The sequence below is a fragment of the Pantherophis guttatus genome, chromosome 3 (assembly GCF_059756535.1).
Source record: "Pantherophis guttatus breed Tessera chromosome 3, ASM5975653v1, whole genome shotgun sequence".
Lineage (NCBI taxonomy): Eukaryota > Metazoa > Chordata > Lepidosauria > Squamata > Colubridae > Pantherophis > Pantherophis guttatus.
In genome coordinates, this window is record NC_142065.1 from 146,101,268 (window position 1) to 146,116,294 (window position 15,027).

General features: G+C 37.1%; 1 protein-coding gene across 3 annotated transcripts in view; it reads left to right on the forward strand.

Moving 5' to 3' along the window:
* Positions 1–15,027, forward strand: part of DSP (desmoplakin) — a 46,611-nt gene that overhangs the window by 16,560 nt on the left and 15,024 nt on the right. For all 3 annotated transcript variants that reach the window (XM_034429109.3, XM_034429110.3, XM_034429111.3), the window contains exons 5-15: positions 3,684–3,812; positions 4,476–4,526; positions 5,601–5,762; positions 6,906–7,010; positions 7,536–7,631; positions 8,328–8,453; positions 9,526–9,678; positions 10,407–10,561; positions 11,863–11,989; positions 13,276–13,483; positions 14,799–14,971. In XM_034429109.3, coding sequence (XP_034285000.1) covers positions 3,684–3,812; positions 4,476–4,526; positions 5,601–5,762; positions 6,906–7,010; positions 7,536–7,631; positions 8,328–8,453; positions 9,526–9,678; positions 10,407–10,561; positions 11,863–11,989; positions 13,276–13,483; positions 14,799–14,971 — 1,485 coding nt within the window. The remainder of the gene's footprint in view (positions 1–3,683; positions 3,813–4,475; positions 4,527–5,600; positions 5,763–6,905; positions 7,011–7,535; positions 7,632–8,327; positions 8,454–9,525; positions 9,679–10,406; positions 10,562–11,862; positions 11,990–13,275; positions 13,484–14,798; positions 14,972–15,027) is intronic.

Consider the following 15,027-nt stretch of genomic DNA (forward strand, 5'->3'; position numbering starts at 1 on the left):
TAATGGCTGGAGATAGGGAAATAAGTGTTCCCACACTAATCTGAAATCTCTTTAATGAAAGGATGCATTAATTCATCTTTATAAAACTCTACCATCTGTTCTTCTTACATTCTTATAAAGATACTCTTGATGAAGGAAAAAGAAAAACAGTTTCAACTTTGTGTGTGTGAGAATTTTCATCTGAAATTTAAAGGAAGAAAACATTAAGTTGATACATAAGAAAAATCTTCCTTTCTTCACTTAAAAAATTTGAGGAAAAAAATGGGGAAATTTATTTAACAATCTATTGGAGCATTTCAAATTTTGTAGCAAAAGGAGACTTTGCTTTTCCTAGTGTTCAGAAGCCTGTTATAAATAGGCATTTTGAGCCAGTTGCATGTAGCTTCCTTATCTTATCTCGTACTGACCTTCTCTGGCTTAATATTCTGTCTGCAAAGCTCAGCTCCAGTGAGCCAAAGTAATACTTTCTCTCGTAACGCAATACATGGGAAATTCTTCCCTGTAGCCCTAGCAGGCTTGCTAGTGTTTAGTTTTATTTTCCAGTTGGTTTGCAGATAGGAGACCTTTGCGCTAAGCAGCTGGATCAGGTTTCTCTGGGAGGAATGGAAGCTGGAACAGAGCCACCCTTTTGTAGTTCTGCAGTAATGCTTGTTTTAACTTGCTGCTACTTTGACTAAAACAAAGCTGAAAAGAAGAAGGTGAAAGTCCTGTGTAACTTTCAGGAGGCTAATAACCTAAATTGGCATTGCTTGTTGTAATTGTTCCAGCATGAGTTAAGCACAGGTGTGGCTCAAAAGGATGAACGTTGTAGCATTACACTACTGGCATGATGTCTCATAAAGACTTTTTTTTTTTTTAAAGTTCTTCTATCATTCTAGAACAGCATCTCCTAAATGGCCTCCAAATATAATTTATGGAAAAAGAATATACATCTGCTTTTGGATTTCTTTAAATATTTGAATACCTTTGTCAGTGAATGTTATCAAAACCTCCTGTGGTCATAGCAATATATTAAAGGAGTCTTATAGAGCCAATGATACCAACATTTTGTGTTTTATTTCTTTTGTATAATAAATAAAATTATCAAAGAAGGGATAAGCCAATATAAGAAAGTTACCATTCCCTGTTTCTGTTATTTAAAGTAAGAGATACCTGTAACTGGTAGGGTTCATGAAGTTCTCTAGTTCTTCACTGAACAATCAATCAAAATATACAAGATTGACCCAGATCCAGTACTGACCCAAATCAACTACAGGACTACCTTTAATTGATGCCCATCAGTCTAGAAAAACTGACCAAAAATTTCTAAAACTTTGGAGCAACACAGAGCTATAATAAGGGACACAGTCTTAAAATGGAAAAAAATTGGGCAGTGGCAAATCTTTTCAAGGTTGACTATTTCTTCAAATCAAGAGCATAAAATCACTCAGGAAATCACAAAAACAAAAAGAACATCCAATGATTGCAGGTTCTCATTAAAATGATTATGGGAGAGTAGAAGCCAGTGCTCACTAAGAACATGGATGCCCATCTCAATGAAGTTGATCCTCATGAAGTTTTGATAATATTCAACAGCAAAGTTTTGCAAAAATTCAGAAAATCTAAAAGGGTATTTGAGGGAGCTCAACCAATCTCATTGTACATATGTTGTGCACTGACAATAAAGATTTGAATTGAATTGAATTGTTTTCTCAGATCTCTATTTCTTGCTCTCACAAACGGTCAAAATAACTGAAGACTAAGAATTATTGGAGTAATTGTTCTCATACTAGTTAGATCTTTGATTTGTTGGATGGCATTGGAAATGGAAGCATCTGTTCAGACAGAAGCAACCTAAAGATAAGGAGAAATTTCCAATTAATCTGTGGAAAAACTTGCCTACAGAAATTGTGAATGCTCCAACACTGGAAGTTTTTAAGAAGAGAATGGACAACTATTTGTCTGAAATGGTATAGGGTTTCCTGGTTGAATAGGGGGTTAGACTAGAAGTCCTCCAATGTCCCTTCCCCAACTCTGTTATTCAATTCTGTTCCTATAGCATGGTGTTTCTTAACTGCTGCAATTTTAAGACAGGGATATTAAACCTGATCACATCACGGGCTGTATTGTGATGTATTGGGATTGTTTTTGTCCTTGCGGAGCTGGGGTAGGCGTGGCCGGCACGGGCTGGATTTGACCTGTGTCCCATGTGTTTGACACCCCTACTTTAAGTTGTGTGATCTTCAACTCCCAGAATTCCCTCTGCCAGCATGTTAAAATCCACGCATTTTAAAGTAGCTGAGGTTGAGAAAAGCTGTTGTAGCAGATTGACTGAACCTGAAGGGTAGAAGGCCAGAGGTCTCAAATTATTTTTCCCAGAAGTCCTCTGATTCCTCATAACCTGTTTCCTGATTAGGAGTAGTTGCAAGTGCCTGCTGCCACTTCCTGTTATCTGGCATCACCCAGGTGAATGAAAGAGATTTACATTGCTCTTGCAATGTAAACAAAGAAATAGTTCCTGTAATGAAACTCCCTGGCTATGTAGAAATATGGCTAGAGAGTTTGATCCTATTTTCTTGCCTACAAAACGAAAACAGTAAAATTTTATTATAAAACAGGACAGATAAAATGTAACTCTTTTTTTTTTAAACTATAAATATCCAAAATGAAAGAGATTAGTTACAGAGTTACTTACAGGAGAGCAGCAGATTGATTAAACAAAAGATAAAAATGTTTTATATACTTCTGGCAGACTGCAATATGCTGTTGGTCTGCTACAGATAGGATTTCTCTGGCCTAAAGTCATAGTAAAGAGATGGGGAAATTCTAAATATTTTTATTATTATTAGAAGGTTTTTCAAGAGAAAAATACTAGATTTTTGGAATGTGCCTGAAGTATGGTTCAAGGCTGATATAAAGTACTTTCCTATTTTCTACAGAATGATAAATACAGTGGTTCTTGATCATGCAATCATCCACAGAAGCAAATTTCCAGAAGCAAAATAATTCTCTGCTTCCCTTCCTGATTTTCCCTTTTTTGTGAAAATTCCAGACTTTAATTTGAGGTTTCAGATCTTTGCCTTGTGCTTTTTACAACTTCTTCTGTTCCCTCCTTCGGTCCTGCATCTGTTCTTAAAAAGGAATAATAAAACTTTCTGTGTCTGGCATGGCAGGAGAGAGTGGAGTATCTCTCGGCACTTATATGAAAGAGCACCTCTTCCTTGCAAAGGCAGAAATTCTAAGTCTGCAGTCATCCCAAGGAGATGTTTACTGGGAATGTACTGAGTACTGAGTTCTGCCTACTAGCAAGAAAACTATACTATTTTTTTTAAAAAAGCGATACGTAGGTTGGCATAAAAAGGAATGAGATTGTAATATGCTTACAACATTACCAGCAATGAAGTATTTGCTGAGCTGCTTAACATAAGGTGCAGTGCATATATCATGTTGTAGCAAGGAAACAAGATAAGATCTAGGTCTGTTTTTGGTGTCGAAGCAAAAGAGGCTTCACAGTTTAAAGTCCTGTGATTTTGCATCACTTTACATTTAAAGAACAAATTGTAACTAACAACTCTGTTAGCACAAGCACCGTCAGCAGGAAGTTAGGGAATCAAATTCAATTTGGAAAGTAATTATGGGATTTATATAATTTTTGGTTGGTGCATTTATGAATGAAGTACCAATTAATGCATTTTTCTTTTCAGACTGAAATGGAGTTAGTAAAATGGGGATTTGATGCTGCAGCCATTGAACAACAAATTGCTGAGCATAGAAGATTCCATAATTCTATTGGAGACTATCGTTGGCACTTGGATAAGGTGAAAACTGATCTGGTAAGTTACTATGTGTATTTCTTTTTTTAGACTGTTGACTGTATATATTATTATCAAGTGCCTATTATTGCTAATTTATTTAACAATAAATATTGCTAAAATCTGAGTCTTCACCTTTGAGAAAAAACTTTAGCTTCTTTACCATCACATTTTCCTCACACACAAATGATGATGCATACTTTTTCTGACTATTGCTTTTTTATATTAAACAGGGAGTTTGAAATTAATGGAAAAGGGGTGCAGAACGAACATTAGACATTCTGGTATCCTACCAAATTATACCCATCATTCTCTGCTCTATTCTTTCCACTTCCATTCTCTCCTGGATTCTCATTGGCTGGATGGATAAATTGAATAGTGTTTTAAAAAGGATTTTTGTTGGATTGATATGTGGCCATTGGATAGTCCAATATTGGTTGGATTAAAAAAAAACATGGTATAATCAAGTCTGGATAATCACAGATTTCCAATTCTGTGTCTTGCATTTAACTCAGCACTCAGCTGTATTTGCTTGCAGAGTTATGTTCCCTTTTTTCTTTTATAGTAAAAAGAATGTCCCAAATACTACTGCCTTCAGTTCTCCTATCTTTAATGGAAATCTCCTATTTCCATCTGTTTTCCCTGTTTGCTAGACACATGTTTTCTTTATTCTTTACTTAACAGCGTGAGAAGGCTGCTGTTCATCAGCTGGAAGAAGAATATGAATATCTCTTGGTAAGCTATTTTTTATTTTATTTTTAAAAACACATGTTTTGCCTAGTTATTAAGGTAAATTTCAGCATCAGGTTTGCATTTAAGTTTAAGTAGGAAGGAAAATTCATAAATTTTCTCACACGATGTGTGATTCCAAAACGGTGGCATCATTTGACTTCCATAGAAATATTGGAGTTAAAGAGGAATACAATGTTGGATATATTTTTCATCCTCTGCAATCCAGCAATGGGAGCAACTATGTGTACTGAAAATATCCAATTTATCCTCTTTTGGAAAGAAGAGCTACGTACAAATGAAAATAATTGTTTTTTTCTATCATCAACAATGTAAAATGGTTTTAGAAATATACTCTGATTCATTATTTGCCATCTTTTACCCTTATAAGTGATAGTTTAGCAAATGTAATGCTAGAGTAAGATGTATTCCAGTGTCCATTATTTATATTTCTTAGCCAAAGCTAATCTTCCCCAGATTTTGTGAGATAAAATGGTGGAGGACAACATCTATATGTCTCTATCTTTCTAAGTATAACTATAAAGCAAATGCAATAAGTAAATCAATTTCATGATAGACTGGAACCTTTTTAAACAGAAATCTGCATTTTGTTAGAGCTCCGGACAGAAAAGTTTGTTAAAAGCTTTTTCCTTAAAACAAAGAAACTTTAAAAATGATATACTGTAAAAAGTCCAGTCAGTCAGTCATTTTATTTCAATCACTGACCAGCAAAACAAATATATTCATGTGAGGGGCAAGGAGAATCCCATTTAACTCATTATAACTCATTAACTCATTAACTGTAAATACAGCAACTCTGTGTCTAAAGTCTGGTAGCAATACTTGTTGAAATTTCTACCTGGCAACTTGTCCTGTCTTGGAAAGATGGAACAGAATTTTGATTTTTCTTTTAAATGTCAAGAATTCACAGTCTAGACATGGCTGGGGTATATTAAGCATGTTGGCCATTTGTTTTTCAGTATGTGATAGTTTCATTGCCCCCTCTACCACATTTTCTGTACTCTTATGCTTTGATCATTCAATGAAAAGACTTATTATTTCCTTGATGTTGTTTTGTAGAGGTTCTCCTTTGAAAGAATGGATCAGCTGCGTCAGCTGCAGAACATCATCCAAGCCACTAGCAGGGAAATCATGTGGATCAATGACTGTGAGGAGGAAGAACTTCTCTATGATTGGAGTGACAGGAACACTGACATTGCAAGGAAGCAAGAAGTCTTCTCTGTGAGTTAATGATACTCACAAATAAAACTCATTCAAGAACTTATAGTTCGGTTATTTTTCTTTTTGAAAGATTGCAAACAATTTTGTCTTTTAAAATGCAGAATATAAAAGCTGGTATTAGTAGAAGTTTTAAATTCTGCAATACTTCAAAAAGTTTCACTAGTTTCAAGATAGAAAACTTCTTTAGCTATTCTGAGAGTTTATAATGATTGATACTTCATTTTTACACACTTCTCTCAGAAAATATGTCCTTTCTAGCATAGGGGAATATCAAGGCTTTCATTGGGAGATATGCTTCTCTTTCTTTTAGGGAAGACGAAAAAATTTAGGAGAGGAAATTGTCAATCTGGGAATCAGCATAAATCCATTCAACTTTATTGTCCATGCTAGTGTGATGAACCTATTGCGGTTTTAAAGGAGATTTTAATTTTTTAATTAAAATTTCATTTGGAACTTCCCCTGTAATGTTAGGAGAAATTGGACACAGGCATTCAGTCTCAAAATAGAAGGGACACCACAGTGAAATAAAAGAAAGTCAAGTGGAGGAAATGAGAGCAATGAGAGGAGAGAGGAATGAGTCCTAAACATAGGCTTGGAGACAGATGATGATGTTAGTTGCGAAATCATGTCCGACCCATTGTGACCCCATGGACAACGTTCCTCCAGGCCTTCCTGTCCTCTACCATCCTCTGGAGTCCATTTAAGTTCATGCCTACTGCTTCAGTGACTCCATCCAGCCACCTCATTCTCTGTAGTCCCCTTCTTCTTTTGCCCTCAATCTTTCCCAGCATTAGGCTCTTCTCCAGTGAGTCCTTCCTTCTCATTAGATGGCCAAAGTATTTGAATTTCATCTTCAGGATCTGGCCTTCTAAAGAGCAGTCAGGATTGATCTCTTCTAGGACTGAATAGGCAACAGATAGGATGCAACTTATAGTTGAAGATGATTGATAGATATAGGTGATATTTTGAGTGCTTATTTCAACAAAAGTGTTCCTATGGTCATAAAGAAGAAATTGCTGGGATTGCAAACAGACAAGTCTTATGACACAATTATATAAATACTTAACTTAATAAACACTAAATGTACTGATCCTTTTTTCCCATTGAAACTGAGTTTAAATCCAAGTCCTTGCCTACTTACAGAAACGCATGAGTCAGCTTGAAGTTAAAGAAAAAGAACTCAACAAACTTAAGCAAGAATGTGATCAGTTGGTGCTCAGCCAGCACCCTGCTTCTGACAAAATTGAGGTATGTTTTCAACTTCCTACATTTTTATCCTGACATTATTTTTGGAACAATATGACATTTCATTGAAGTGAAAGCTGGTAATGAAGTCTTGTACCGGAACTGTACTATCAGACAGCCTCTTCTGATCAACAGTAATCTTGGAAATATGCAAAGCTAAATGCAAATACGAGGGGCCCAGTGCTAATTTTCAAAAGCACACTTTAGAATCAGCTACTGTAACAAAAAATGTTAACCTATTAAATCATAATCATCAGGGATCCTTAATGTTGGGCCATTTTGGATTTGTAGAGGAGGCTTACATTCTCCACATAGTGACCAACTAGGAAGTGTAAGATGAACAATAGGATAAGAATGCTAAGAAGAGGAAGACATTTTCCTTTCCAACGTAGACTTGATTTTTGACTCTTGGATCCTCCAAGTAAGGGTAGATAGTTTTGAAGATTAAAAAATGAGTTGCTAGCTGAAAAATATATCAAATTACATTATCAGAATTCAGAACCAATGGCAATTTGTTTAAATGTGCAGGCCTATATGGATACATTACAAACTCAGTGGAGTTGGATTCTTCAGATCACCAAGTGCATTGATGTTCATCTCAAGGAAAATGCAGCCTACTTTCAGGTATGTATTGATGTACAGAAGCAATAAGTAATTTATAAAAGTACTTTTTATCATTTAACCCAATACTGGCTCTGTGTGGTTGGAAAAATAAAGATAAATTAGATTCCAATCAATAATTGTGCATACTAACTGTTTTAACATAAGCATTTTTAATTTTGCTTGCAGTAATGATTTGTGGAATAAAGTGTCTAAAGGTAGATTCAATTCTTAAAGATTATACAGTGGTACCTTGGAACTCAGCTGCTTTGAAACTCATCGAATTTGGTACTTAACACATTTTGATGTGAAAATTTTATCCTGGTACTCATTATTTCTTTGGTACTCAACACACATACTAGAATTTGTTGGTGTTGGCTGCCTTGTGACTTACTACAGTATTCCTTATAGGAAAAATTTGTTTACTACTCATCATTACTCAGTATGTCTCCTGGAACCAATTAACGATGAGTACTGAGGTACCACTGCATATAGAGTGTCTTCATTAATATTATTATGTATTATGTTCTTATACATCTATATTCTTGAAAAAGCAGTGCATTGACATTCTTAATTGTTGTGTTTTATATAGGGCATCCCAAAAGTCTTAGTGCAGTTTTAATCTGCACTGCAGTAAGACTTTTGGGATACCCTATATATCCCATGAAAACCCAATATAGGAAAGAGATTGTTAAATGTGTTTGCTTGTTCTATGTGTAGTTTTTTGAGGAAGCCCATTCTACTGAGAATTACTTGAAGAACTTACAGGATGCCATCAGGAAGAGGTTCATCTGTGATAAAAATATGTCTTTGCAAGTTCTGCTGGAGCAGATTAAAGAATTAGAGGTATGGATGCAACTGTCTGTAATTGTACAACAAACTTTCCTAGGCTCAGCAGTCTGTATTGAGAGTCCTCAACTTATGATGGCAATTCAGTCCAGAATTTCTGTTGCTCAGGGATGCACTCAAAGTGCAACTGCACCATTTAGCATTGGCAGTCATAGTTGACATCATTAACTGGATCCTATATTGTTTGGCACAACCAAATCAGCAGGGAAGCCGGTAGCAAGTTGCAAGTCCCAGGTTGGCAGGGGAGGGTTGGTGAGGGTGTGAGGAGGTATGTGACAGATGCAGGTTAGGGAGGGGATGCCAGGATATGAGGAAGGCTTGGAGAGATGTGTGAATGGTCAGCATTGCATGAGCTAGGACAGGATGCATGGATAAGGCACATTTACTCTAGTGACTTGTCACTTTCCCTGTTGCATTCCCCACTGATTTTCTGGGAAAATTGGCAGGAAAGATTATAAAAGGCAATCACATGATTGAATGTCATTGCACCCAGTCATAAATGTGAACCAGTTGCCAAGTGCATTGTGATAGTGTGACCATGAGGGTGCATGGATGGCCAGAACTCTGAGAATTGGTTGTAATCATCATTTGTTCAGTGCCATCACTGTTTAGCAAATACCTTATGTAGCGACTGTTTGCACTTACAGTGGTGATGAAAATGTAACTGCACCGGTCTGTAAAGCAAAGGAAAGCTGAAGTAATATAACAAGCATAGCTTCAGTTTCCCTTAGCGAGTTAGTTTCACTTCACTTAGCAACTGAGTTGCCCATCCCAATTATGGTCACTAAATGAGGACTATCTGTGGTGTTCTATATTCCATCACTCTGTCCTCATATGAAACGTTCTGTGTTTGAACGGAAATCATAGTAGTGCCGTCTTAATTATACATTGATAATACACTCATGGAGTGTATTCATAAAAATAATATGTTTGATTGAAAGCTTGTTATGTTAGAATTGTCAATGAAATACTGATATCTGCCTATAATTTCAGTTAAAATCCAATTTGATATAATAACAATGACAGTTTGGTATTTAAAGTTGTTAATCGCAACTTTTTTTCCTTCTAGGCTGAGCGAGAGAAAATCCTGGAATATAAGAGGCAGGTGCAAAATTTGGTGAATAAGTCAAAGAAGATAGTACAGTTGAAACCCCGTAACCCTGAGTATAAGTCCAATAAGCCTATCATTCTCAGGGCTCTGTGTGACTACAAACAAGATCTGGTAAGAATCCTATTATTGTGTTAATGCCACATAGAACGTTCTGTGGCCTAAATGTATTTTTGTGGCAGAAGCCTTCCATCATCCCGAGGTCGGTAAAATGAGGACCCAGATTGATGGGGGCAGTATGCTGACTCCGTAAACTGCTTAGTGAGGACTGTAAAGCACTATGAAGCGGTATATAAATCTACGTGCTATTGCTATTAATTATGTGACTTAAATGCAACTGCTGTCCTTATAAACATTATACAGAATGTTTCAAAAATGGTAAAACTGGATCTTTGTTCACAAATATAACATCATAGAATTAGCAAATTCTGGAGGTTGGTGGAGAGTCATCCATATGAATGAACTAACTGTTCTAGAGTAAGCAAGAATGCATTGAGTAGTACATTATTGTGTTCTACATCAACTATGACTCTGGAAAATGATTAAGAGTATAAATCATACTCTAGTAATGTAATTTTATCAGACCTATATAAAAACATTTTTGCAAGTCTTTTATAAGGTGCAAACTTTCAAGCCTTAATTCTAGACCTGAAAAAGCCATGATCTTTGAGTTGTTTCAGAGCTACTGGTATGTTCACTGTTAGCCATACTGATGGGACTTGGAAGGGCTGAATGTTACTCCATTTAAATCCTTTCCCTGCCCAAAAAATGATGGAAGTTGGAAAAAAAACAGGGAGTTGTATTTATTTCCAGCCGCAGTCATTTTCCCTTTTTTTCCACAGAAAACAATGCGCAAAGGAGATGAGTGCATTTTAAAAGACAACAGTGAACGTAGCAAATGGCATGTGACCGGACCAGGGGGGCTAGATATGCTAGTGCCATCTGTTAGTCTTATTATCCCACCTCCAAACCCATTAGCTGTGGACCTGGCAACCAAGTAAGTTACCAATTATTGCTTGAGCTATGCTTCCTAATGAAAATCCCACTCTTTCCTCATCAAAAGCCAATGAGCATAAAATTAGTGATTTTATCTTGGGTGGGAAAAACTGCTTTGGACTCATGGTGCACATATTCTTTGAAAATTTACTTTTCCTATGCAGTCATAAGAACCTGCTAGTTTTATAAATAAAAGACACTATTCGGATTTTTTTGTGTATGTGTTTTTCAGTTAGAATGGGAACATATTAAAGACATTTTAAATTACTAAGAAATATACAATAGTTTAGTATTTTCATCTGTTTCTCAGACTCGGGAGATCTGGAGCACTGTTTCTGGATTCAAACATATTTTATAAAGGGGTGTATATATAACCCACATTCATTCAACTTTGTAGTTCTTGAATTATGAGCAAGTGCTTTCCCAGTAGTTACAAGAATGCAGGATTAATACAAGCCCTGTGCAAGTTTGATACTTCTCCTTGTCCTACCTGTCACTTAACAAAATCAGAAGAAATATTCAAGTCTCCTATCTGAGCAGAAACCTTTTCTAATATTGGAACCCTATTGGAGAAACTAAGCAGCATACCATCTGGCATTGCTTGCCAGAGTTGGGTTTATGCTGTTGGAGGAGCTGTTCCAGATAATATGTCATGTCCCTTGCATGAACAAAGCAGTATGGTTACTTTCCTCATAGAATGAGGGTGCCATGATACTTCCGTTTCAAATGAGTGCTTTGCTCAAACCTCCATCAAAGCAAAGCTCCCCTTCAAGGTGTTGCAATATATCCTCTTGGCATTCCAGATAATAGGGATTGAGGTTGGTTGTAGTTAGGGAGCAGTGTGGTTTATGGGATTCTTATGCATCCCTAACCCTGCCTTCAATCTCTATGTAAGCATGGAAGATACGGTACACATGTAAAATATAATTTTGGTTCACTGGCAAATCACTACAGTCCAGGTTCTTCAAAGCCCAAGAGGCTTGTGTCTTGAATGAATCCAATGTGGATGTTCCTTTTTTCAGACACATTCCCATTTTTCTTTTAGCACAGAGTTCATAAATTGTTATAATTGGAGTTGAGTCTGTCAACCAGCCAACCAGCCATCTACCCATCCATTTAAAAACCCACCCTCCCAAATAATATAAGTATAATATAAATATGAGAAACATTTGGATTTTCGAATTGAAAAATATTTAGTGTTGGAAATATTACAGCTTTTATGTGTGGGGATCCCTAAGACACTCAATTATTGGGAGATACGTTGCTTTCTGAATGTAAATAACCTTTTCTTTTACTCTTTAGAATTGAACAATATTATGATGCTATTATGGCTCTCTGGAATCAACTTTACATCAACATGAAGAGCTTGGTGTCTTGGCATTATTGTATGATTGATGTTGAGAAAATCAGGGCTATGACTATTGCCAAGGTGGGTATCATATATTATGGAGTTGTTGTTATCGTATACATATAGTTAGTGATTTTCTTTCTGGACAGGGGATCCATACATATGTATCTAGTTTTGAAAATCTATGGTTGAAGTTTCAGTTATGCCATTGCTTAGTCTATGGAGATGTGTGATGTGTGTGTACAGTTTGACAAACAATATGTTCAATGTGATAGGCTAAAAAAAAATAATCAGCGCTTGATATTCTGATATTCATCAGAGCTTGTATTCATTCCATATTTCTTTATCACTGGGCAATGCTTTTGAACAATAACCAAGTTTGTATGCAATTTCCTGTTGCACTCAGGTAAAGCTAGAGTGCTTCTCATCAGCTCTCCACATTATCTGCACTCCTGGGCCAAGTTGCCTACCATTTGTAAGAGATACCAAGCAACAGGAGCAGGCTTTTGGGCTGAGGGGTGGTGAAAGAAGGAAAATGGGCTGAATGAAACTAAAACTGAACTCTGCTCTATTCAGATATATAAAGTGCAGATCTAAGCCATTGGCTTTTCAAGGTGATAGAAGGAGTTTATGGAGTCTGATTCTGTGATGTCTACAGTAGGACCAGGTTTTAAAAATCAGGATGGCTTTTGTGGCAGTGTGATGGAAGCTCACTTCTTTTTATACATGCACCAATATTGCAGGGCTTCCATTGCATTGCTGCAACTTTTTTGGCCTCCCCTGCAGTCCACTGTGGTTTGATTTATGATGAAATTGTCAGTAAAGATACAGTAAAATATTTCAGCTAATCGAATATATCAACTTTTCCTAACCTGGAGACTGCTGGATGTAATTACAATTACAGACAGCTGGATGTAATTACAACCTTATCCACAATCAGGCTGCCCTCTGGCATAGAAGACTAGGGACTACTGTATTGAAGAATCTGCTTCCATGCTTTGCAAAACCATTTTTCGATACTTTGAACTGACTTAATATATTACAAGACAAGCGTTCCAGATTTTTAAAAGACTGTCTGCCTTTTCTCAGCCCTTGTCTATACTGATAACATAGCTCTTAATTTCTCAAGCAGTCCTGTCTCTACTGACACAAACGTTTTGTGTTCTCTTATCTGCCCATTCTATCGTCTCTAGTTTAGACACTTCATACTAACGTAAACTTACATGTTTAAGCCATTTGTCATTTTTAGTCATTTCCCACTCCTCCCCAGTCTTCAACCCCCCACTCAATGCAGTAAGTAGAGATAAATTTGCCATCAACATGTTGGGGTTACTTCTCCTGAAATTGTTTGCATTCATTTTTTGCAGCTGAAGACAATGCGTAGAGAAGATTATCAAAGAATAATTGCTGACTTGGAGATCCATTACCAAGAATTTATCAGGAACAGCCAAGGCTCAGAGATGTTTGGCGATGATGATAAGAGGAATATGCAGACTCAGATCACGGATGCTCAAAAGCATTACCAGACATTGGTAATGACGCTTCCGCGTCAAACACAGACAGGACCTCCCATAGGTTAGTGATGTAATAAATACTTGTACCTGTTGTAATATTTCATAGCTGCTGGTGACTCACTAATCCAGCCACAGAACATCTGCTAGATAAGCATTTTCCTGAGGTTGCCTCTGTTTGGGGTTGAGAAATGTTGAGAGAGTCATTGAAAACTTTCCTGTTCTCGCAGGCCTTGCGGCAGAGTGGTAGTTTGGTCCCTTTATGTTGTTTTGTTGTTATATAGTTTGCCTTTCAGACCCTTCTGATTTTTAAAAAAACTGTTCTTATTTTTAAAGATAGGATGCCCAGAGTCATCTGAGGTTGAGTGACCTCTTCATTGTATTAAATAAGATTACATAAGCTTGCCAAAGACTTGTTAGGCCAGGAGTCAGCAACCTGCGGCTCTGGAGCCGCATGTGGCACTTTCACCCCTCTGCTGAGACTCCCTGTCACTTAAAATATGCGGCACAACCGCCAATATGCGACACCCACCGGCACACGATTTATTGAGCTTTCCAACCCCTGGTAGGCCAACCATGGGTAAATGCAAAAAAAGAAAAGTTTCAAAAGAAAACAGAAAATTTAATTCAACTACATATGTTAATTTTGTGGCCGCTCAAGAAATAGTCAGGCACGGGAAGGGTTTTGTAGCTCCCGGTGTTTTCTTTTCTGTGGGAAATGGGCCCAAATGGCTCTTTGACTGTTTAAGGTTGCAGACCCCTATGTTAAGTTATAGTCAGTGTGGGTTGCCCCCGGTTTGCACCGGTTCTATAGAACGGGTAGTAAAACTGGCGGGAGGCCCCGCCCACCAACCCCGACATCATCAAAACGCTTCTGTGCATGCGCAGAAGAGCGTGCAAATGAAGTGAGTGCATGCGCGTGGCCCTGCTGCGAACTGGTAGTAAAGATAAGTAGAACCCACCCCTTGCTATAGTGTGTGATTGGAGAGCTGAATACAACTTGGAGTATCATAACTTAGGCAGGTGTGGGCTTCACAAATAGGCCTCATGCAAAAAGCAAAAAGACTTGTCAATAAAAGCATTTGCAATGATGGAATGCTGACAACTATAGGAAAATATATTTTAATTCTATATGATGGTTTCTCACATCCGCCTAATATTGTCTCTTGCATTTTATGAACGGTAGAGAAAGACAAGGATATTCAGCATACTGTTCAAATTATACCTGATTGACTTTCCAAGCCATACTGCTGATGGAAATTTGACACATGTCTTTATTGTCCATATATTCAAATGTGTTTCAAAACAGCTTTTTTTTTTCAGTGTAAAACTTGTTTTTCCCAGTTCTCTTTTTTTCCCATTTTTCTCCCAATTTCTAGTAACTGAAGTTATAACTATAGAAAAGGAAAAGCAGGAGGCATGGCTGCTCATGGAATTGCAGAAACTTCGTCGCCAGATTGAAAACTGTGAGTTCAGGATGGTGCAGCGTACTCCCTTCCAGTTGGATCAAGGGGCCTCTCATAATTTGTCTGTCCGAATCAGTGAATTAGAGGTACATGTGATTTGCAATGAATAAATTCATCCATATCCTCTCTCCCTATACCCCAC